Source organism: Pagrus major, chromosome 24 (assembly GCF_040436345.1).
Source record: "Pagrus major chromosome 24, Pma_NU_1.0".
Classification (NCBI taxonomy): Eukaryota; Metazoa; Chordata; class Actinopteri; order Spariformes; family Sparidae; genus Pagrus; species Pagrus major.
The window spans coordinates 6,597,121-6,623,091 of NC_133238.1; the positions used below are offsets into that span (position 1 = coordinate 6,597,121).

The 25,971-nt window shown below is 41.7% G+C and overlaps 1 protein-coding gene across 4 annotated transcripts in view; it reads right to left on the bottom strand.

Moving 5' to 3' along the window:
• The window catches only part of LOC140992114 (fibroblast growth factor 14-like), a 68,291-nt gene that overhangs the window by 13,856 nt on the left and 28,464 nt on the right, over nt 1-25,971 (bottom strand). The window contains exons 1-3 of one of the 4 annotated variants that reach the window (XM_073462372.1): nt 22,772-22,964; nt 8,165-8,275; nt 1,076-1,179 (exon numbers count right to left, since the gene is read on the bottom strand). In XM_073462372.1, coding sequence (XP_073318473.1) covers nt 1,076-1,179; nt 8,165-8,275; nt 22,772-22,964 — 408 coding nt within the window. The other 3 variants (XM_073462375.1, XM_073462376.1, XM_073462373.1) reach the window with 3 other exon arrangements.

Here is a 25,971-nt window from a genome sequence, read left to right on the forward strand (position 1 = left end):
CTTTTCTGTCTACAACCTTTCCCTCCTTCCTATCCATCTTTTTCTCTGCTGTCTACAGTCTTTTCCTCCTCCATCTCCATGTTTTCCTCTTTTTCCCCCCTCCTCTCTATCTTTTCCTCCTGTCTACAACCTTTTCCTCCTTCATCTCCATCTTTTCCTCCTGTCTACAACCTTTTCCTCATTCCTCTCCATCTTTTCCTCCTATCTACAACTTTTTCCTCAGTCCTCTCCATCTTTTCCTCATCTGTCCACAACCTTTTCCTCCTTCCTCTCCATGTTTTCCTCTTCTGTCTATGACCTCTTCCCTGATTACTCTCCACCATTACCTCCTGTCTACAACCCTTTCCTCCTCCCTTTCCATCTTTTTTCTTTTCTGTCTGCAACCTTTTCCTGCTTCCTATCCATCTTGTCCTCATCCATTGACAACCTTTATCTCCTTCCACTCCATCTTTTCCTCTTCTGTCTATAACCTTTTTTTCTACAGCCATTTTCTTTCTTCCTCTCCACCTTTTTTCCTCTCATTGTCCTTGTCCTATTTCTTCCTCGCCTCCTTTCTTTTGCCTCCCACCTATGTCATTTTTTCTCCCCGCTCCTTTTTTCATGATTCGTCCTGACCTTTATTCCCCCTCACCTCTACCTTTTATTTCCCTCCTTTCATCTCCTCTCTTCATCTCCTCTCCCCTCCCATCTGTTTCTATTCCCCCGTAACTTCTCTCAATCACCTCTCCTTCTTCCTCTCCTCATTTCCCCTCCTCTCTAGCTCCTGTCATCACTACCCTAAGCAAAAAAAAAACAAAAAAAAACGAAGGGGAGCAAGTGGGATGTTGTCAGGGAGAAAAGATGCCAGTGGAAGAGTGTGAACTCTCGCTGAAGAGTCAGCATGCAAATAATTCATATTCCACTCAAGCAGATCTCCAAGCAGCTCCTCTTCTACCTCACTTCCCCTTTACTTACTTTTACTTCCCACCTCTGTTTTCCCTCTCGCCTCACGTCTTCCAAATTGTTCATTGTCCATGCTAGCATACCGTATGTGTGTGTGTGTGTGTGTGTGTGTGTGTGTGTGGTGCATGCTCACCGATGAGTAGAGGTGACCCTCTCCGTTCATGGCAATGTAGAGGCCAGTCTTGACTGATTGGATGGCCACAACTCTCAGACCCACAGGAATTAAGTTAAACAGAGCTGAGGACAAACACAGACAAACTTAGAATTAGAACGTGTTTGTTTCTTGTGCATGTGTGCATGTTTCTCCTTTTGCAGTGCAGTGCTCTGAGAACTGAAATATCAGTTATTCAGCTGGTTTGGTCAGTCGGTGAGGTGGAGGAGCAGTTCGGCCTTCCAGGGCAGCTTGCAGGGCTTTAGATCTTAGAACGCTGATTGCAAATTCAGACCATTACTATTAATATAAATTAGAATCAGAATATGATTTTTTTATATACAGTTAGGGTATTCTATGTAATAACAAAAGAAAAAGTACATAGAGTATTATAGTTATACCCATTTTATCTTATCATACTGCCACCGATTTGTATCATCACAGTAATCAAGCTTTACAACATACATGTCTTTGTAAGTAATTCAATGAGAGCATGTCATATTTGAGTCAAGTCATGTAGAAATATACAGCCTTTCTTATGAATTATAATTCCTTAAATGCACAGTATGTTATTTCTGCCACTCAATCAAGACAAAACATAAAAACAATTGTAGCGTGGGATTGTGGGAGTTGTTGTCTTTATTGTTAAAGCTGAAAATAAAAAAAATTAATGAAAGGAAAATGTGTCTGATGTGACTGAGGCAGAAATGTTTACAGATGAGGTCACATTTCAAAGTTCTATTCATGTTACATTTAGTCACATTCGTGATCTTCCTTCCTCACTCTCTGACCCTCTCCCGGAAGTTGTAGCCACAGGCCACCAAATGAAGCGCACTGTTACTTTGAGTAAACTTATGGAAAACTGATTAAAAAGTAAAATGAATATTCAATGTGAGCTGCGTAATGGAAAACATCTTCCATTAGATTCTTTATTGTCATTGTACATTGTACAACGAAATTGAGATGCAACTCCTTATTAGTGCAAATTATAGATAACAACATAAAAAACATTGATACTAGGATAAAATAAATAAAAAACATAAATACCATTTATTCAGCGACACTATTGCTCTCGGGTAAAAACTGTTTTTGAACCTGTTTGTCCGGCATTTTATTGTCCTGTATCTGTATCGCCGTCCTCTTCACCTCCATCATCTCAGTAATGGGCCACTTTCCTTTAGCAAGACATATTTTTGGCACCTAACTTCAAGTCAAACGATATCTCCCTCTACTTCTGTCACTCCACTGATACAGTTTTGACAGCTGGTAATAGATGGCACTTACAACAAGTCTGTACAGTTCAGAGGGTTTGCTGAGTCTGACCTGGAATACTTGTACAAGGAAAAAGTAAGAGAGCTTTAGGATAAGAATATGTTCATTTTTCCATAAGGTTTTAATGTCAGCTTATTCTTGTCTATTTATCAAAGGCACAGCCGCGCTCTCAGCTTCATCAGGTCAAATATTTGGAGAACAGCAGTCACGGTAAAGGCACACACAGCTGATCACACCATGATTTCCTTGGCCAGGTATTTTTAAGACGATGCAGCTGTCACTGTTCACTTCCTACAATCCCCTAATGCCTGAGGCTTGTGTTATTATGATCTCATCTCTTTGAAAACGTTTGTTTTGTTCATACAGAAAAAGAAAAGTTTAACGCACAAGAGCAGCATTGACACAACCAAGCTGAACATGGCTGTCAGCTTCTCAGTGGCAGGTATGGATCACTTTTACTGAGAAACTACAGAAGATGTTTTGCATGACATTTGGAGTTAAAGGTGTTTGAAGAAGCTTCTTGAGGTTTATCAGGAGTGCTTCACTGAGAACTATCATGCTTACGATACAACAAAGCACATCTAGAGGTGTAGGGTATAGTGGTTTTTGTCACTGGTGTGAAATTCAGCCACAACATGGACACCGTCATCACTGCCTCTGAAAACAATGTGCTTTACTGTAGCTGTGATAACATGCAGCTAGAAAGCTAACTCATAGCACTGGAGTTACATCCAGTGACTACTGTTTCCCTCGCTGGTGCAAACCTCTGTCATGCAAACGTGTGGAAGGTAAACAAGGGACCCCAATTTCTGTCTTCATCTACTCTTATCATCTGAGGAACTGCAGACCCAGTGGTCTTAACTTAATTTGTGATGGAAATGTCCCCAGAACAACTGGAAAAGTCTTACTGGCTGTGTTTGTGCTAACGATTCTACTTCAGACAGCTTTCTCTATGAGGGCCGGCAACATAAAAAGCAGGATGTGCTTTAAAACTCAAGCTCAAGCATGGATCGCTACTGGGTTCAAACTTGGAAGCTGTAAGTAGGTTACTGTTTGTTTTGCTTAACTGTTTAACTATTGAACTTAGAATCACGAGGTCCCACGGCTGGGTTAGATTTGGGTTACTGTTTGGTCACATTGTCGTGGAATTTAATAACGCAACACAAGACACTCAGCTGGCTGTCTTTAAACAGAATATACCTCATTTTTATTCCAATTTGAAGCCAATAAACACGCATGTTTTGTTTTTTAATCTTTGTTTCTATCTTAAGACATGTTCCCTTACACTTCCAAGTCAAATTAGTTGCAGGCCCAAGCCATGTACGTCCCTTTTGGGCGATTTCAATCTGGTTGAAATTCGCCCGGACCACTCTGATAACTTCGTCCATGGTTGGGCTTTTTTGTTTTCTCACTTCAGGCACAGCAATGCAATCTCTCTGGGTTCCAGGAGGGCTTGCAGTAACTTGTTTTCATCCAAACGTAACCCGGTAAAGTTCAGATGCTCTTCAGATAAATTCATTCACTTGTAAAGTTGTTCTAGATTAATATTACTACTGCATTAGTGTGTATGTGTTATTTTACCGCTGTAGATTTTTAACGTTGAGCTCATTTTCAATACTTTACATACTGTTGGCTAGTTTAATGTTCAGCAATGCATCATATTCTATGAGATCATCATATGTTTGGAGCATGGTTATGCTGTGAGAACCACGTACCTGCAAAAAGTTGGAAAAACAGCCTGTTTTCCACTTTGTGTCGATGCATTTATGCATTTAGCCTATGAAAGAGAATATTCTCAACACACAAAGGAACACTTTGTTCCTGAGAAATGTTCAAAATCAACAAATCTGGAGAATCAGGGCTTTCCCTGGAAAGGAAGATGATGAAAAATTGTAACCTGATAAGTAACTAGTAACTAAAGCTAAAGCTAAACAAATGTAGTAGAGTAAAAAGTTAAACATTTACTTCCGAGATGTACTATAGTAGCATAAAAAGGAAATATTCAAGTAAAGTAAGTCAATTTAATTAGTTACACTCCCAACACTACATATATCTCTCCCAAACAGTTATTGTAAATTGTTTTATTAATTGCACATTATCAGGTCCAGTGCCACTGTTCTTTATGTAAGTCGTTGCCTTTACAGCCAAAGGTGTCTTGAGGGTGAACTCATGTGCATGTGGTACGATGTATTATGACAATATCAGCTGATTTAGGTTAATTTACCAAAGTCGCCTTAGTCATTGTCAAAATAGATTCCCCCCTGACAGACTTGGCAAGAGCTGCCACTGTTCCCACCATCGTATTTCACTGTCAGTGTGAATCATTCTCTCTCCTGATCGTCTCGTTACATACTCCATAAATCTCAAACTTGAATTCATCAGTAAAAAGGACTTTTTTTTTCTTCCAAAAGTGAGTTGTGAGTTGACTTATGAAATGCTGGTATTTCTTAGCCCACCTCGAGCATTTGGCCTTGTTTCCCCTCCTGAGAAGTGGTTTAGAAACTGCGACTCATCCTCTGAGACCACGACACCCTCAAGACAGCCTTCTTTTCACAGTACGGAGTCGTGTTCTTCATTTGGCGAATTTTGTATCACTGATGAAGTCGCTTGATGAAGTTGCTTTTCTAACTCTCAGGGAACTAAGCCTGATGAATGGATCCCCTGATGGCGTGGTCACGCTTGGTTTACAACTGAGCCAGTTTCTACAAAGTGTTTTGGAGTTCAATGCACCGGCCCGGCCATCGTGTGGCGCAGAGAAAGCCCCATCTTTGCTTAGAATGACAGTTTGACTGATGACACTTACTTTCTATTACTTTCTGAATCCTCAAACTATCATTATTTACAGGTTTACGTGAGAAAATGTGATTTTCTAAATGTGGCCTCAGACTTTTGGACCCCACTGTTTGATAAATACTAGGTGGATTATTAGCCATCATTAGCTGTGACCTTTCACGGCTGTCTTCCTCTGTGTTCAATTGAAACCACACCTCTTAACCCCTTTGTCTTTTATCATACAGTGTTATTGATGAACCTGCTGACAGCTCATATACTCCTGTTGTTATGACAGAAACAATGTTAAACCAAATTCAACTCCAATCTTACCTCTTTGTACATTAGGGATCATTTTAGAACATTCAGACATAATGCTTCAATTAAAGGGTGCTCTGATTGGACACCAAACATTATCAGCTATGAGTTGTTAAAAGCCTCTGCTGCTGTACTAAGACTTAACTGTACCCACTTAGTCATTATATCCACATCACTGATGACTATTTATCAAAAAATCTCATGTGTTAATATTTTGTACAAGTTCGGGTTGTCATTCCTACAACATTGTCGCAATATGGGAATCAAGGCATTTGCTCAAAAATATTGTGCCCATCCCTATTTAAGTCTTTCGAGCGCACAAAACTCAGCATTAAAATACAGAAAAGACAGAACACTGTCCCATTTTCAGGATGTTTTCATCAATTATTGACCGCGAAACTGTCTAAGGTGTTTGTGACTTGCCTCAGTTGTTGCAGCCACTGGCTCGAGTATAACGATGTTTCATGCTGTGAGTTTGATGCCTGACAAAGGCCGAAATGATACATTTTCAGGAAACTTAGTGCTGACAAAGTGTGGGAATCCATTTCTTTCATTTGCCCAAGTTCTGAAATTTCTGCCTCCACCTCAACACAATAGAAACAGACAGATTTTTCTTTGTGCTGCTCAAAACATCAGTGGATACTCCACACACCTTACTGTGAGTTGTCTTTATTTTGAATACTAGTGCAGTGCCTGTTCTAAATGTACTGTTTGGCACAGACTATCTGGTAATGTGAGGGCTTTACCGATCCAGTCTTAACCCTCCTGAATTGCTCACAGATTCCTCCAGGCTGCCCCAATAATATTAAACATGTGTGATATTGAGGATTTAAAATCTGTACTATTATGCTGGTACCTTCCAAGGTGGACCAGAACAATGAATGAGAGAAGCATCGTGGAGCAGCTGACGGCCCTGCCAAGCCATGGTTAACATTGTAGACCTTGAGGCTAATGTTAGCTTGCACACTACTGGTGAAACAAACTTTAAATCTCCCCTCCACCTTTAGTTTAACACTTTTTTCCAATCATGCCCACATTAATTACACAACTAATCCGACCATGTGTCAAAGATATGGTAGTCTACACACACTTGACTCTTAATTAACCCTTTAAAGCCGAGTTTAACTTCCTGTACGTTGTTGCAGAGATAAGCTGAAATGATGAGTGCATTAAAGCAAAGAAGGCTGTTGTTATGGGTGGAATCAAAATAGTGTGCTCATTGTACGAACAGCAGCAGGATTCTCCAAAGACAGTCAGTTTATTTTATTTTCATCATTTCTATTGCAAATTAGGGATAGACCGATTATCCTTGCTGATCATTGGGGCCGATATTCAGTATTTTTTTTTGTGTCCGATTGCCGATAAAATAAATGTATTTAAAAACGTGTGATCTGGCTCTTTCTCCGTCTGGAGTCGCACCAACAACACTATCTGATTGGTTACACGTCACAAGTAATAGCCTATTAACACTGAATAATGTAAATCTGCAAAGTAACTAGCAACTAAAGTTATCAAATGAATGTAGTGGAGTGGAAGTAAAACGTAGCAGAAGAAAGTACCTCAAAATTGTACTTAAGTACAGTACTTGAGTAAATAAACTCAGTTACATTCCATCACTGGTTACTCAAAATGTTGACACTAAGATTTTATTTTTACTGCAAATGTATATCAGTTCCAAATATTGGTGTCCTTGATTACTAATAATCAGTATTGTATCGGCTCTGACATAAAAATAGTAGATCCCTAATAGATGTTATTATGTCAGTCGTATATTATAAAGACACAAAATAACAATGACCAGTAATGAAGGCTGTGACAGTGGACATTATATCTGGAAACAGCAACCCTGCTGCTTTTTATTCTAATCAAAATCTGATTACACCTGGTGTATCATTGCCCTTATTAATCAAGGTCGCATAGAACTAGTTGTTCAATCTCGCTAACAACCAACATTTACAGCGTTCAGGGATGAGCAGAAGAATTAATCAAATATGCAAAAGTACACCTGCCAGTAATCATCCCTGGAAAATATAACACTTTCTAAACCACCATCGAGCTCATGCACAGCCTTCATTAACATAAAGACGTGCACCCAGCTGATTAGAGATGGTAACAACCCTCCTTTTAAATGCTGCAGGAAATGTCACTGATGCCTCCCGTCTGCTGAGCGCGGCTCAGTCAGAAAAAAAAAACTGACGAACAAATGGAAAATGAAGCTTGGCAACAAGTAAGGAGCTGCAGTAAATTCTGTTTGATCTACATGCCGAGCCGTGGCAGAAAATTAAAAAAATGGCGATTTGAGAACGTTTGCCAAAGATTGATGTGAAGACACTTCCAAAAAAAAAAATCATAGTAAACAAGTGGGACATTGCTGCAATGCGAGACGGCAGAGAGCAACCGGCTCAGCCAATGTGGACAGGACACTTGTGGTGATAACTGATTAGCATTTGATTATCTCTTAGCCAAGAGCATCAGAATATAGAAAAAGTCACATTAATCAGTAAGTCATCCATCTGCAGCTCCTTCCTGACGGCAGTGTTGGGTGCAGGGGTCCGATAAACTAAGCCCTAAAAAACAAAATCCTCTTTTAGCCGACGCGTTGGGGTGCTCTTTGAAATTGTCAAATAAAACATTATTAGCTTACATTATATCCTAGTGACTAGACTGGCTGTGTATGTGTGTGTATGTGTGTGCGTGCATGTGTGGACTTACAGGAGTTGGTGCTGTCGTCTTTGGTCCCGTCCATACTTCCATCCTGGCCCATCTGGAGATAGAAGCCCTGCCTACAGAACAACCTGGTCACTATGCCCTTCAGCTGTGGTTCTACACAACAAAGAAACAGACACAGGGAGGTAAGTTGAACAGATCTGATAGATGCTGTACGTAATACAGCCCTTACATATAAACGAGCAAATAAAATGAGTAATACATTCTGTCAGCGTCAGCATAATGATTTGTAAATGATTTATCTACAAATTAATCCCCAGAAATCAATTTCCTGTGAGGCACATTTGAGATAGAATACAGTTTGCCATTAAAGCACAACGTGGCCACACGCTGCATCCTGAGGGACTTCCTGCAGGGAGACTAGTCAGGCACATCCAATCCATTACAGAATTCTTGGACTAATCCGTTCTTCATGGTCATTGTTCCACTTGAATAACAGTGACAAATTATTTCTGATGGTCTAGAGCAGCTTCATAATGACTTTGCATCTACTATATTTTGTTTACTATTGACCAATATATTGATATACAGGCGCAATTCCCTTTATTAAAACATAAATAATTGTATGGATCTTTGAAGGAGGTTATATGTGATGTTTTAGGTTTTTAAGGATAAGTTCACCCAAAAATGAAAATCAAGTCACTGTCCCCCATTATACCCCTGAAAAAAATGTAATGGCCAATATAACGAAGCCCCGAGATTCCAAATTGATTCAAAGAGATGTTATTCACACACTTTTTTAAACCAAAATCTTCAATGTAGCTGCTAAGCTAAAAGCACCACCTCATCGAAAGTGGGTGCAAAAGCTCAAGAGTGAATTTAGGGTGTAAAATAACGGCTTTTCAAATCAGTTCAGGACCTGAGGGCTACGAGAGACTTTGATTACACCGGACAGCTGTATGGAGCAAGTCTTTTAAACATGTTCCCAGCTACTTCAGTTGTTTAGGAGAAGGCTTCGATGTTGTTTCGTCATCAAGCTCGAGAAATGTTTTGTGGACTATGAAACTTCACCCGACACATAATGAATTATGTTTTTAGGGTGAACTATTATACTTGATTTTGATTCATCCACAAACGTTGAAATACGGATAAATGAATCAATTAAATGCTGTATTTAAACTACACTTTTGCCTTTCACTGTTTGCTTCTTGCGTCTCGCTGTCAGGCTTTATAGCTGGTCACAATGAGAGAGTGACAAAGGCGATGGGAAGGAGCTGAGGGACAAAGAGCGACTGAGTCACTAGATAAAGATGGAGACACCTGCAGTAGGTGATATAATATTACTGCTTCTTCGGCAGGTACAGACAGGCTTTTCTTTCCATCCTGTTCTCAGCGCTCTCTGTGGACAGACAGCACGCTTTTTCCACACAAACACTCACGCTGGTCGGTGACACTGATTATCTAATATCACTCACGCACACATGTGACCACACCCATTTTCCCTCCGTGAAGACACTCATCACTGGCATCGCCTTCGCCGGCGCAGCTAGAGCAGGGTGGGAATCCCCTTTGAACGTGTGTGTGTGTGTGAGACCGAGAGCGAATGTGTAAAGGTATACCCTAATGCACAGGGACAGAAGAAAGACAGTTCTGACCCAGTTTGTGAAGAGTGTGTGTGTGTGTGTGTGTGTGTGTGTGTGTGTGTGTGTGTGTGTGTGTGTGTGTGTGTGTGTGTGTGTGTGTGAAGAGAGAGAGAGAGAGAGAGAGAGAGAGAGAGAGAGAGAGAGCGAGAGCAGGGGTGTTTTCCGTCTCTGTGAAGGATCCATCTTGTGCAGCAGGGGAGAAGGAGAGGAGAGGAGAGGAGCAGTGAAGCTTGCAACCAGCACTTGAACTGACAGAACTCCCAGCACACTGCTTAGCATGTTGCATTGTGCAGTCAATAATAAATCTAAGTTAGATTAGAAAGACAGCTATAACATTTGCAGGCAAGTGTCTCCCAACACTAGGAGGATTTTAGTTATGCGCACATCACATTTATTATAAATATTATTTTTGTTCTGCCTCAACTCTCTGTGATTTACAGTGTTTGCTAACTACTGCGTACCATAGCTACAAGTTAGCTCCGTTAGCTGCTTGGAGCGCCGCCAAGGAGTGTTGGCACCTTTGGACCACCAGGTCCAGGACAAGAAAGTTATATGTCTTGTCTCATTGGGGCAGAGTTCTCGCCGACTGTGTTAAACTACATTTTACATTTGAGAACTTTTGTTGAACAAAAAAGGTTTCATTTAATGACTTTTTTTTTGTTGTTGTTGATGGAAGTGAACCGCAGCCGTGTCAATCTGCACAGAGCACATCGAACCAGACAGAAAGTTAGACAGCGGAACGGCATAGTGCATCATGTCAAGCATGTCGGTTTTTAAAATAAAACACCCTGTGCCGGATTTACAGCATAACAAAGTTGGAAATATTAACAAATAGCGAAACAATTTAACTACATAGCCTGATCAACCACAGTAGAAGCGCAAAAATCAAGGACAAAATAATGAAATAAACCTGAGCAATCTGAGCAAGTCAACAATATCAGGCAGGCATGACGGTCTGCTTCTGAAACACTCAAACATGCCCATTGGAATTAAGGGGTAAGAAAATATCACATACATGTTAGGGCTATTTAACAGATATTCCCAGTGTTTTCATCGCATACACTTAACCAGAGAGACAGGTCTTACATCCCTCCTGTGAACGCACTGATTGTGATGCACCCTCTCCTATTTAATGTCGGCCTACTTATGTCGTTGTTTTGTACAAACTTGTAAGTGCACTGGGTTGTTACGATGTCATTCAGTGCATGTTAGTTTTGATTGGCTGCATAATTAACAAACGAGCATCCTCCATACAAGGTGTGTTTTTTGGTCGTCTCCATAAATCGCTGAGGAAGAAAGGACATAACGTTGCTGGTACACACACAACAGAAAGGAGAGAGAAACAGAAAGGCGAGGCAAGCCATAGTGCGTGAATTAAGGCAATGAATTAACACTATGTAGGTCTAATGTAGGCAAACTCTTATTGCTAGTCTTTATTTCTGTGCATTGAGTTAACGTTTTTCCGACTGACAGCTGTGATATTTCTCACTGCTTTAAGATTACTTGCCCAGCATCCGTCTGTCAGAGCAAAGCAGAAAACAGCACACTCTCACACTGCCCACTGCAAACTGAAATCACTGGAGCCACATTTCAGTTTCTCTGCCCTTGTTTGTGTGACGCATGACCAAAGAAAGCTGCTGGAAATGTAATTTATTGCCCCTTATCTTTTTCAAAAACATGTTATGCCTTTTGTACTTCTTCTGTCTCTTTAATTTATAAAAGATAATATTTGTGTGTCTTACCGAATCACACCTTGGGGCACAGAGTTTTCTTTCTAGCCTGGCCTCAAATTCATACATCTGTCTTTCTGTTGGCTTAACCTGTTCTTATTGTTGAATTCGTATTACTAAAAATGTATGTAAAATGATCATAAAACACCTATCCCAGTCTAGCCAAAAGTAAATTCAAAGCTGTTGTTGAACCATTTGGAGTACAGGCATGGTTTTGGGCTTATAAAATGGTTATAAGATGATTTTTCCCACGTTGTTAAAAGCTGTGTAAGTGATTCTGACAGTAATCCTGTAAGTAAACCTGTAACTGCCCCTATTAGCTGGAAAACACAATGGGTCCACATCATATAGTCTTAAATGGACCAGGTTCAAATTAGATAACAATATCACAGGAAATGGATGGCTGGGCAAAAAAATGCCAGCAGGGGAAAAAACTCATTAAAGTTCTTTATTTCCTTATTTACTTTAACTTTATAAATATTAAATAGTCAAGCACAATTGCTTAGGTGGAAAAACAGCTTATTCAATGAGTAAAACACATAAAAATATATAAACTTGCATTTTTTACAAGCTTAGGGCTTTAAAAACTTGTATAAACTATATATTACTGGATTTGAAATCTCATTGGCTACATGATGCATTAATCATCTGGAAGCTTGTATGTTAGTGGCTCAGGAGAGAGGAAAAAGAAGGCTATTGTAAGCTCTAGGACGGACATAGAAGCTTATATATACCCATAGAATGGTCAATCAAATGGCTGCCATCTCTGGACCTCCAGGATAGAGGGATAGTGGTATCTGCTGTGAAGTGAGAGCAGTCTTTTTACAGACAAAAGCATGAAAAATCATGGAATACTGTGTGTTGGACTAAAAATGTTTCTGGAATGGATCTAGTGGACATTTGGGAATAAGAGGAGACAGTTTTTGTTTAAGCTTGATGCACCCCTGAAACACCCAGACACCTGACACATGAGTTTGCAAAACTTCATACATGCTAGTTTGTTAGGTTGTTTGTTGTGTGTTTGTTAATTGTAACTTGTGGTAAAATGGTTTGCATGAATAGAATCACAAGAATCTAAGCCACCTTATAAACACTTACATTTCTCAATTATGTGTGACATGATGGCAGATGTGGGCACAGTGAATATAATGCCAGCTTTCAGCGCGGTATCATGCTTGAAGAAAAATTTGGTCAGTCTCTATTTGCACACTGTACTACTTTGATTATTGCTTGCACTTAAAAAAACAGGACTTAGAAAAACTTGGTGTTATTTATTTTTGTTATTTATACTGTGTATATTTTTTATTTTCAATTTGTGGAAAGGAGTTCAGTTAGAAGGTCACACAGCTTCAATCAGAAGTTAGAAGCTCACGCATAGTTCATGCACAGTTGTAAGGTCTGAGGAGACTCATGAGAAATCACGCAGGAGAGAAGCCAGTCAGTTGACTTTGTGGCAAAAGTGCTTACGTTCGCGTCTTCTACTGCAAGTTTTTGGAGTTCAGTTCTTTGAATACCCTTGGATGAAGTAATCTGGAAATGAGGGTGTAGATGGACCAGTAGAGGTGGCTACCAGCGTGGGATGAGTTTTTGATGATGTTGGTGGCCGGACAAAGACATCGAGTTCTTTACATGTCTTCAAGTGAAGGCAGCTCAGTGTTGGTGATTTTCTGTGCTGATTTTATGACTCTCTGTAGAGTTATTTTATCAGCCACAGTACAGCTGGCATGCCACATCAGGATGCCGTAGGTGAGTATGCTTTCTACAAAGCAGTGATAAAAGGACACCAGTAGCTGCTGGGACAGGATAGCCCTTCTCACTGTCTTCAGGTAGTAGAGTTGCTTCAGTGCCTTTTTACTAGGTTATGTTGACAGTCCGTGTGAGGTTTCCTCCGATGTATGGGAGCAGACTCCTCTTTCTGTTTCCTGAAGCTGATGATCAGCTCCTTTGTTTTGGAGGTGTCGATAGTCAGATTGTGAGAGCAACACTGTGACAGTTTGCTGACCTCACTCTTGTATGCAGATTGATTGTTGTTCTGAATCAGTCCTACCACAGTGGTATTATCCACAATCTTATTTATTGTGTTTGTGGTGTGGGTTGGTGTGCAGTCATAGGTGTAGAGAGAGTAAAGAACACCCAACCTTGCAGTGCACCAGTGTCAGGGTTGGAGAGTGATGGGTCCTCTCCTGACAGTCTGTGGTTGGTCCGTCAGACAGTCTTTGATCCATCTGCATGTGTGCTGACTGACACCTAGGTTGAGCCGTTTGGCCACCATTCTGCTAGGGATGATCCCATTGAATGTGGAGCTGAAGTCCACAAATAACATCCTCACATATGCCCCTGGATGTTCCAGGTGGGTCGGTGCAGTGTGGAGAGATGTGTTGATGGTGTCTTCTGTTTATCATATGCCTCTGTAGGCATATTGGTGCTGGTCCAGGGTGGGCAGGAGTGAGGATTTAAGGTATCTCAGGACCAGCCTCTCAAAGCACTTTGCTACAGTGGGGGTGAGAGCCACAGGTCTGAAGTCACTGAGGCTGCTGATTGTTGTTGTTTTTGGGACACGATAATGGCAGACTTTTGGGGACAGTGCATTTTGACAAGGAGAGGTTCAAAAGGTTGCAAAATACCTCAGCCAGTCAATCTGCACATTCTCTGAGTGGCCCCCCTGGAATCCTGTCTGAACCGGCCGCTTTCCTGTGGTTGACACCACGAAGCACCCTCCTGACATCACCTGTGGTGAACAGTAAGTGCCAGGCTGCAAGCAGCTGGTCGCTGTGCTGGCCCAGTCTCTGTCTCATTCACCTCGAAGCATGCAAAGAAGTGGTTGATCTCCTCCGCTAACGAGTCACTGCTGCTGGTAGTTTGGTCTTTGCTGCCTTTGTAGTTTGTGAGGTGCTGAGTACCCTGGCATGCATGCTGTGGGTCCTTCAATTGCCTAGCTGATGCCTCTATTCAGGTTAGGACTCATGTTTGGCTCTATTGTCTGAACCATGTGGTGAGGTCCCAACAATACGAAAATGTATCGCATCAACACAAGTATCATAAAATTTGAAACAATATAGAGCTATAGACTTTCACAGTATGATAACCATCTCAGAAATATCACAGTATACAGTATAACAGAGTTATTGTGTACTTATTTCCAATCAAACCTCTACTTCTGCAATTTGATGTATTTTATTCAGTAAGAAGCAACATTTATTAATTATTTTCTGAATCATCTATAAATCTGTTCACTCTGCTGCCATCTGGCAAAAGATATCGTGGCTCTCTTACCACACTACAGAACTGCTTCTTTACTCAGGCTGTGAGACTCCTGAACTCATCCTCAACACTCCATCATAAAAACATTTTTTCTTGTGTAGCATAAAGGGAGTACAACTTGCATTTCATAGTACAACCTTGTGTTGTAGAATGACCCCAGGAATGACCCCCAGGTTCTGACCCTGGTATTCGAGTAAGACTTCCCTGCCACCAGAGTGCTCTAAACAGTACGTATTAAAACAAATCCCCTATGAAATATTGTATACAAATATACACCTTACACACACATTGGTTAGTGACAACATCAGACACTATGTACCTTTGTACACCTGCTGAATCGTTTCCCCAATCCAGTGCGACAGCCTTGGACACTGGGTGAGCCAGGAACTGGAACTTAGCACAAATAACCTTGTCTGTTTTCCTGAATGCCTCTGTTCGCTGGATGTGACCCTCAGGGATCTGACCAGGCATAACAGTTATCCTTCTCGATCCTCCTCGCCCTCCTTCTGAGCAGGACTTTGGGATCACAACTCCACTTACTGATTCAGGTGAAGGTCTGAGATCACCTTCGGCAGCAACGACAGTTTCGAACGCAATATAACTCCTGGGTCTACTGGCAGGAAACAACAGCAGTTCTTGGCGTTGACAGAGCCTATAACTCCCCTATACTTTTAGCAGATGTCACTGCTATGAAGAATGCAACCTTTAGTGACAACCACTTAATGTCTCTCAACTCCAGGGGCTCAAGGGTTCCAGTCATAAGGCAGCCAACACAATGCCTAGATGTCAGGTTGGCCAATCTCATGCATGCTGTAAGTCTGGAGCTGTACAAAATATATATCAACTTGGTACGCCCTGCACCATGACACAAGAGTTCCCACTGGTAAGAATATGCTGCTCTTGTTAATGGTGCTCACGCACTCTGCCTGATCCAAACCACTGACGGCACAAGCCCCATGCCAAACATACTTGCCCCCTCAGGGGCCAGGCTCAGATTTTGAGCCCCTACGGAAAGGGAGAAGTTCTCTGCAAACTGGATGTCCCCAGGCTTCCCCTCCAAGAGGGGTGTTATCCTTGAGAACCACACCATGTGAGGCCAGTTCGGGGCCACCGGGATCAGCTTCATTTCTTCTTCCTGGGCAGAAGATGGCTGAATGGGGGAAAAGCATAAAGCAGCCCTGAGCCCTGCCAAAGCAATGCCAGATTCCCTCAGCTACCTCTAGGTGCATACTCTATTCCCCTGGGCATGGGCCTCCCCTGGAGAGCAGGTCTGCCCCTGATGTCCAAATACGGCCTGACAGTGCCTTCCCGCTTCGGGACAAGGAAATATCAGGAATAAAACCCCAGGGACAAACTCTCTAACACAATGGTGAGTGGATGTATTTGCTTATCTTCCTTCCTCTGTACTCAAAGTCTCGTCCTCTCTCAGTGAAATCATGCACACCTGGGCCTTTTAAGCCTGTGCATGGTCCCCATACATATGGAATATGTAACTGTTCGGAGAGATAGTCTCGATATACTTACTGCATATATACTTATACATACTGCATTACAGAAGACTGTGAAAGAGATATATTGCATTGATGTATTTAACAAACTGCTACTAATAGACTTATCTTATGATATTATCTATTCTGATATAGATTTTTAATCACATCATTCAGCTTTATTATAAGTACAATTACAGTCTGAAATGGAGTCAAAGTTATTGTTGGTGTTTGCATAGATCCCTGCTGTACAGATGAAAAATCAATAATTCTCCACAGGGGACCACATTTACTCAGCATCAACTCATCATCTATTTGTGTCTATTCATCTACCTAACATCCCATTATCCACTTACTCATATTCAACCGTTGCCACGGTGACATTCCCACAGTCGCCAAGGTGATATTCCCACTCTTCCCAGAATCTCCTCACCCTGTCTGTTACTAGGGAAATTCCCATTCTCGCGTTGCCACGGCAACAGTCTCGTGATTCCAGACTGTTCCAGTGAAAGGGTATTCCCCCATCCACACAGACACACACACACACAGCTATATTCCCACCATAATGTGATCTCATTCAATCAGTCAGCCCGTCAAGCAGCCACGCTGATTTGACATGTGGCATTGTCTGTTAATTCGCTCCAGTCTGAGTCTAAATACAGTGTTTAACACGGCATAAAACATCAACATGGGTGTCTCATACAAGTGATGCGCTGAATATTCTCTCTTTTTTACATACACACACACACACACACACACACACACACACATACACACACCATCTCACAAAGCAACTGCATCCAAGTGAAAAAGCAGCAAATGAGTGCAACCATTTTATCCTCATTTACATCAGAGTGATTGGTGATTAAAGAAACACTTGTGGTGCTGAAAAGGGGGCAGATTACTTGTTAAAAACCATTCGGATCTGGTTCGGCTTCAGTAAATGTCCTTCACCTCTAACATGGCAGCAATGACGCACTTTGTTTGATTATGTATCTATACTAACAAGTAGTAAAAGACCTGAGACTTCACCTGAATTTGTTCTAATGAGACATTCTATACGTACTGTTCATAAGCCTGAACTACATACCACCGCCTTTAGCTTTAATGCCGTTTCGTCTCGAGGCTTTTTCAGAGGCTTTTCCAGCCTTGACAAGAATACAATGCATTGGTTGAAAGGCAAGGGAACACCCTGTGCAGATAGCAAGTCCATCACAGGCATAAAATATCGACCAACACAGGTGAAACACAGAGCTACGTCGCACTGAGTAACATAAGTTACAGGTAGTGGCTTTAATGTGATAAACATTAGCATTGGTTACCTAATCTTTTGAAACTGATTTAACTAACAGTGATTATCTGTCCACTTTCAAGCTGGGGTCAGGACTGTGTGGCGACAGCAGCTGAGATTCTGGGTGCAACCAAATGTTTATTTTTACCATCCATTAATTTGCTGGTTATTTTTACCTTTAATCAATTGTTTAGTCTTTAAAATGCCCCAAAAAATAAAACATGCTCATCACAATCTCCCAGAACCAAAACAGTCTTTAAATCGCTTCTTTTGTCGAACCAACTCTTCAAATATCCAAAAAGAAAACAACACTGCAAAACTCCAAGGACTCTCAATTTATTGTCATAAATAACAAAGAAAAGCAGCAAATCCTTTCATTCAATAAGCTGGGAGTAGCGAAAGTTTGACATTTTTGCTTGAATAACGACTAAAAAGATAAATCAATAATCAAAATAGGCAATTCTTTCGATCGGCTAATCGATGGATTTTTGCAGCTCGAGATGAGATGTATTTTTATTCTAGGGCTGGACTTACACGTCAACTTAATCCATTTCAATTTGTTTATGTTGAATGTGCGTCTGTTAGAAGTCACTGATTTTCTAATGTTAAATGTTTCTTCATCGGCTCCATGTTAAAAGCAATTCCTGCACCGCTACCGCTGTTATACCGAGCATCATTTAAAGTTGTTGTTCGGCTGTTTAATATCTACTATTTATTCAAACGGTCACGTACAAGAAAAAAGTTGGCTTAAACTAACTTTACAGTCTATTGTTACAGTCTTTAAATCATTTAAATTATTACCCCCACACTAATGCAGAAATACATTTAGCAGAGACTATAAATAAGCTACATATTACTCCAGTGATGAAATAAATCCACGTCATGATCATTTTAAGTTGCAGGTCTAGTACTTAAGTAAAAATACTGATTCTCCAGTTCAGGGAAAGGGTTGCTATTATTATTATTATTATTATTATTATTGCATATAGTGACTAAATTCAGTATTAGTATTCAGTATTCAGTATTTTTCTGATCAGGCATCTGACAAACAGGGTTTATTTTTGTCAACACATGAACTCTTTGTTTCTGGTAGCATTTGTTCATTTTTCACAGAATATGCTTGGATAACACACTGAAATATTAACGAGACAAGTTTTTAAAGTGTATTTTGGGTAAATTCATTGTTATATTAATTGAGCAATGGAAAAAATTCCAATAGGCGCAGCCCTACTTTATTTAGTGTCTTCCTCTTGTTCCTTCTCAAGAACATTCTCAAGGTGATCAGCTGGGAAAAGTATTACATTTTCTTCCATTTGCTGACTTAAATAATAATTTTTTTGGTCTTTGATTCCCTCAAGGACTCCACAGGGGTTATCCTTACAAGGTGCCTGAAAATGTGCAACAGGTCCTCTTGCATCACTAAACTCATCTCAGCAGTGAATCCTTCTCTTGGCGTGTCCATGATCGCATCCTCTCGGTCAGTACGCAGGGTTCATGACAATGGACGAGGGCGGGATGCTCTACTGTGCACACTGAGTGTCATTCACAATAGATATGGGTCTTTGGTGTCTCAGAAGTCCATGTTGCTTTAGTACTTGAATGCATGAATTAAAAACTAGTGACATATGAGCCGGTAATGATCATATTTCCATTAATATTTCCATGCATTAAGTAAATATCATCCAGACTGACAGCTGTGGTATTTCTCGCTGCTTTCTGATCCAAACTACCTGCCCAGCATCCGTCTGTCAGAGCAGAAAAGAAATCAGCACACACACACTGCCCACCGCAGACTGAAATCACTCACATTTCAATCTCTCTGCCCTTGTTTGTGTGACGCACGACCAGAGGAAGCTGCTGGAAATGTAATTCATTGTCTCTTATCTTTTTCAAGAATGTGTCACGTCTTCATCTGTCTGTTTAATTTATAAAATATAATTCAAAATGTATTTTTGTATTCCTTCCAGCCTGGCTTTGCATTTATACATCCGTCTTCCTGTTGTCTTAAACCCCCATCTGATATGTATACATATTAACAGCAGGTGCATTTCAGCAGCGGCATGTAAAATCAGACCACCGTTCTTGGCTGGTGTTGTGACTCAGCCGATGGGAAGTCTTCGAGGCCACATCAATCTACCAGAAGCCAATATGTTGCAGAAGTGAATCTCATTTAATTTGGCGGGGAATTCCTGCATAATGTCACAAACATTAAATTCAATATGTGACTGATTAAATAGTTTTAGGTGGGTTGGAAGAGCTTTAATGAAGCTGATTTTACTGCAAGATTGAAATACTGTTGAGTAAAAAATCCTCCCACACCAGTGCCATGAATTCTGCACTCAGACTCAACAACAACCCAGTCACCAGAATAAAATATTGGCATTTTACATCTCTACAAACCATGCATATGTTCAGATTTGTATGTGAAATATGCACCATATTGACATTTCTACAGTAACTATCGTATCAGGGACACACTGCATGTATATGAGCTGACATTTTTAAGGTGGGAGGTGCAGGAGTTGGCATTCCAGCTTGACAAGAAGGGGGCCAAGCCAGAGACCAGTGCTTGAGACAGCATTTGAACATTTGTAAGCTTAAAACTACTGATGTTGGGACATTTTCCAGCCGTATTTGTGGCATGTTGGGACAAAACAAGGTATTTTAAGCCAAAACATGGTCTTTCCCTAACCCTAACCAAATGTATTTTGCACCTAAACCTAACTAAACCATGAGCACAGTGTTGTCAAAACATCTTACATCACATTTCCAATATAAACACAATTTTGCCTCCATGTCAGTCTAACTCTATATTGAAAATTAAAGCTGTATTAAACCACATCTTTGATCCAGTAATGAAGGCTGCAGATTGGTTTGAGTCTGCCTGTCTCTCCTTCACAAAACCTCTGGAAGACAGTCGGGGATGTTGGCAAATCTCTCTCACACATACACAAACACACACTCACGGGGAGAGCGCAGACAATGTGGACGTTGCCAAGCTTTCACCAGCAGCTCTCACAGCTGGGAACACAGAGGAGGGGGAGACGGAAGGGACGGATGGAGGAGGGAGGGAGGAAAGAAAATAAAATGAAGCTGGAAGGACTGGTGAAATGGTAGAAAGGTAGGAAAAGGGGGTAAAAGAGAAACGAGGAATTGAAGAATAACAATGAGAGGACGAGGAGACACAAAGACAGAGAAGGGAGAGGAGAGAAGAGGCTGTTGTCATCCATTTTTCTAAATATGAAAGAAGGGATGGAGGGATGAAAAGAGGATGATAATGATGGAGAGGAGGAAGGGTGATCGAGTGGAGCGATTAGGAGGAGGAGGATAAAGGTGAAAATGGGAAGAGAAAAGAAAAGAAGGACAAAAAGGCAGAGGACAGGAGGAGGCTACGAGGAAGAGGAAGATAAGTGAAGGAAGGATGGGGAGGAGAGGAAAAAAGAGATGCAACGTTGGGAGGGAAGACAGGGATGGAAGGAAGACGAGGAGAACATGAAGGCTAAAAATGAGATAAGAGAGAAAGGTGACAAAAGGGAAAAAGGGAAAAGAGGATGCAAGAGAAAAAGAAGAAGGTAAGAAGAGAAATGACGAAGGAAAGGAAAGAAAAGGGAAAGGAAAGGAAAGGAAAGAAGGATGAAAGGGACAGAATGTGAAATACAGGAGAAGAAAAAAGAAGGTAAAGGGAAAAGGAGACGAGAAAGACAGAATAAAACGACAAGAGCGAGTCCGGGGGTGATGAAAAGAGGGGAGGGAGGATGGGATGAAGGAGTGACTTTTGAAGGGCCAGAAGAGTTGAGGGAGGGGAAGAGCAGTTAAAGGAGGAGGAAAAACAAGGTAAGAGAGAGGGGTGATGCAAAGGCCAAGAGGGAAGAGAAGGGAGGATTAAAAATGCAGAGGAACTAAGGTTAACCTAGGGGAGGACGTGACAAAAAAGAGAGGAAGGTAGGGGAGGAGAGACGGAGAGAGGGGAGGAAGCTGTTCATCTTGATAAAGACAGGTGGAAGGGAACGAGGGAGGAAAAGTGAAATGATGCTGGAAGAAGGGAAGGTGACAAAAAAGAAGGAAAATGGAGGAAGAAATGAAAGGTTGTCAATGAAGGGTGGAAGGAGATAAAAGTAGGTGAAAGTAGAATGTAAGGAAACAGAAAGTGAACAAATCAGAGCAGCTGAAGCGAAGATATAAGGAAAGGAGGTGATAGAAAGAAAAAAGGAAGAGAAGGACAGAGAGGAAAGGAAGGTGAGGAGAAAACTCCCACCACAATCTGGAATCTGGCACTAAAATATTCCTCATACTCACCAGACCAAACTGGTGAAAACCAATTCCTATCAACATGACTCCTCACGTTCACTCCCCTCTCCTCCCTTCTCCTCCCCTCTCCTCTCCTCTCCTCTCCTCCTCTGTCCCTCGTTCCCTGCCTCCTTCTCTCCTCCCTTCCTCCGTCACCTGCTGGTTTCTCACACAATCAATTGATTACAGCAGCACTTATCGCCTCAGCTATTGAACGCTTTCCATAGCACACAATCACAACATTCTCATTAATCTGCATTCACTCCCGTTATCTGATCACTCCTCCTGTAACGCTGAGAGCCAGATCTGTCCCAGTTTGACAACGATGTTTGTGAGGATTCACTTGAAATCTGAACGCTTTTACTTTTTCGACCTCCACGTGAACAAAAAACCTGTTTCTCCTCGTCACGGCCAGGAGAAATGTCAGAATGACATGGAGCAGAGGTGTCGTTTCAAAATAAGAGAGAGGTGTTAGTTTTGGTCCTGTCATTGGGCTGAAGTCTGACATTCTGATCGTGGTGACAGAGGCTTTTATTATAAATTATGAGCTGAGAATGAGCGAGCGAGGTAGAGATGCACAGGGAGACAGGCGGAGAGAGAGACAGGCCAGACAGACTAATCTGTGGCTTCAATAATGGATGTACCTGGAAACTACTGAACCATGGGGCACTACAAGACATGACAGTGTGTGTGCGTGTGCGTGTGTGTGTGTGTATCACAAAAAAGACAGAGAGAGGGGGGCAAGTCTGCCAGCCTGTGTTTATGCATGATTGGGGTGTACTGTGCGCGCGTGTGTGAGCGCGCGCGACCCAGGGCGTGCATGTGTGAAGGTGGCTGTGTGTGCGTAAAAAGTGTGTGCGTGCGGTGGGCGCGCGCGCACACAAGCATATCAATATATCGGCGCGCGTGTGTGTGTGTGTCTGCGTGCGTGCGTGCATGTGCGCGTCTCGCACCTTGCCTCCGTAGCCTCCTCTTCTTCAGGCCAAATATTCGGACTTTGGAGAAGATGTCGACCAGGTTCCCGTTGCACAGCCCCTGCTTCTTACCGGGGCTCTTCCGCCGCCGGTGAGTGGTCGGTCGGTGGGCGTGTTGCTCTCTCGCCTGTCGCTTCTGCCGGATCAAACCGCTGGCTATCGCCGCTGCCATGTCTCCGCCGACACAAAAACAGCCCCGTCTCCGTCCGTGTCTCCAGTCTCCTCAGCTGTGTCCACCGGAGGGGACGGAGCGCAGACAAACCCCAGACGCAAACCTCCAGGCTCCGCTTTAACCGGCTATAACGGCCCCATACTTCAGCCACAACACGGTAAAGTCCCAAATAAACACACCACTTCACGTTACTGCATATTCTGTGTTGTCGCTACAGCCCGGGCCATTGGTTTGAAAGCGTACAGCGGTTCACCTGTCCGTCACGTCTCACCGGTCTGTCTGTCAGTCAGATAGCAGCAGCTGTCACTGAACGGCTCCTCTCAGCGGAGCCCGGGTGTCACTGTGTGTTCCCATGGTCAACAGGCGAGAGCGACGGAAGGAGAAGCCCCTGTGAAGAGGAGCACGGTGGCCCAGAAAGCAGTTGTGTCCCTCTCCTCCTCTGAAAAACGTCCGTTTGTATTCCGCTGACAGAGGCGCGAGGCGCGCGTGCAGCCGCGCGCCGCTCCAGCTGCGTGAAACTAGCGAGAGTTACAGAGCGGCACCGGAAGAGGGGCGCTCTGGCTTTCAAAATTAAAGCATAAAAGGGTTTGTGTTGTTTTAAATGCTTTCTATACATTGTAAACTCACTCTCCTGACAATAAATATTTACCTTTACGTCATGACGATACACTGTGTTCCTATTTATCGCCTTATATTCTGATTTCATCCTTCTCTCATTTTGCCACCTGTTGCTGCCATCAAGTGGTCAATGTTTGTTTAATCAGTTATTTAAGAAAAAAAAATCTTCTTTTCTTCAAATAAAAACACAAGTTGCACTTCAAATAATGGTGAAATTAAGTAGTAGAAGACGTTGCAACTGTTTGTTAAAGGCCTACTTCTTTTAAAACTCTTATCAGCCACATTATCTATGATATATAGCCTATTTGCTTTAAAATATAATTAACATTGACTGCTGCATATTATTTATTTTATGACTATTAAACACAATTCCTTTCAACACCTTGTATAATGTGTCTGTTTCTATTTATCACCGACCTTTTCCTGTTAAAGGTTGTGAACTAGACCTAATAGTGAAACGTCTTCTGAAAAGTGTTTTTGCATGAAATACATGGACGTATTTCGTCCACGTATTTATATTATAGCGTATTTATATTATTATTTTGAAAGTAATGACCGGAAGTGCAATGATTGTTAATCTGGGTGTTTTGACGTTGGTAAGCGCGAGCGCTCTCTGGAAGCGGACCTTTGTTGGAGCCACGCGCCGAGCGAGCAATCACACGCGCTCTCAAAAACAAATTGTCGTTCTCATTACGGCCAGTGTGCGTGTGTGTGTGTGTGTGTGTGTGTGTGTGTGTGTGTGTGTGTGTGTGTGTGTGTGTGTGTGTGTGAGGAGTGGGGGCGACGTCACCGGTCGGCGGTCAGCTGGAACGGGCAACAGGTGCCGGGTGGGGCTCTAGAATGGAATATGTGATGTAAGTTGTTCATGTATGGAATCTATAGAAGTAGAATAGAGCAGAATGTAATAGATTATTAACATACTCCATGATACCATCACCTGTAGCATGCCTCCAACAATGTCAGGGCTCAGCTACAATACTGAATTATTCATCTTTACTGTAAGATGTACAGTGAATGCATGTAACCCTAACCCTAGGGCAGCTGGGTAACTCTTTATAGTAACCATCATTAATTAATGGTTAATTAACCATTAGGTAATAGTTAATTTACTGGTAACAAACATTGACATGCTTTATAAACCATTTATCACAGTATTCATGAATTATAATATAATTAATATATTATTATAAACATCAGTAGCAACTTTACATTAAACAATTAAACAATAAATGGTTTATAAAGCATGTGGAGTATAAATTAACTATAAACTATACTATACTATACTATAACTATAAATTAAAGTTTCATTAACCATCAATAATAAAAAAAATGCCTGCCCACTTTATCCAATCAGAAAAGAGAGCTCCATAAAAAGGCGGTCCGGTCTGCTCGGTAACGTGCAGAAAGCAGGATCCTTCTGTTCTGGTACCTACACCAGCGATGGCAGAACAGGGACAGCTACCGATTCCATCGCTCCCGGCTTCTACTACCAAAAAGGCCGAGCAATGAAAAACGTTTGAAGGAAAGAAAGGGGCAAAGAGAGCTGCCTCAACAAGAAAGGAAAAGATGAGGGAGGGGATTGCTAACTGCAAAATGCACAGCAAGTTGGCTTACAGCACCTTTAATTAAAAACATCTGTAAATTACATCTACTCATTCTTCCTCATTGAAAAAAACATAATCTTTGAATATGCAAATATTTTCATTTCAAAGGTTGGATGCCTCCTGCTTCAATGACAAGCCCAATCTGAGTGTTTGTGCTGTAGATTTAAAGCTTTCACTTCAACAGATGAATGTGAAAACATCCTTCTAGCATCAAACTCTGCACAATGACTCACACATCCAAGTGACAATAAAGAAAACAAATGCTGGTAGTTGTTTGAGTAATTTTAGGCCGACACAAAGACAAATAAAGTATTTCTTCCTATGTGTGAAAATGTAACTGAAAAGCTAAAAATAATATGGAAAAATCTTAGGAATTACAGGGTAACTCCAGCAATTACCCTGCATGTAATCTGATAAACTCCAGAGCCCTGAAGCCCATGTTACAAATTCAAATGTGTAAAACAGGTGCAGTTGCCCTTTAAAGCAATTTACTGACTATAATTTTATGTCCAGTCAAATGTATTAATTTGATTTCAGACTGATACAAAGAATCTCAGTCGTGCAGACAATAAAACCTACCCGGCTCGTTACTTCATCCCACATATTCCGGCACTCTGTATTCAGCATGTGAAAGGCTGTCTGAATGATTGGTTTAAAAATGCACGAAGCGGTGGGCCTGATTGACAGGCTGATAACCTGGAGGGCTGCCCGCCTCACATGTCTTGTTTGTCTGCCGTGCACGTGCTCGTACCTTTCAAACAGGTTCCCAGCTGTAAACTTATACT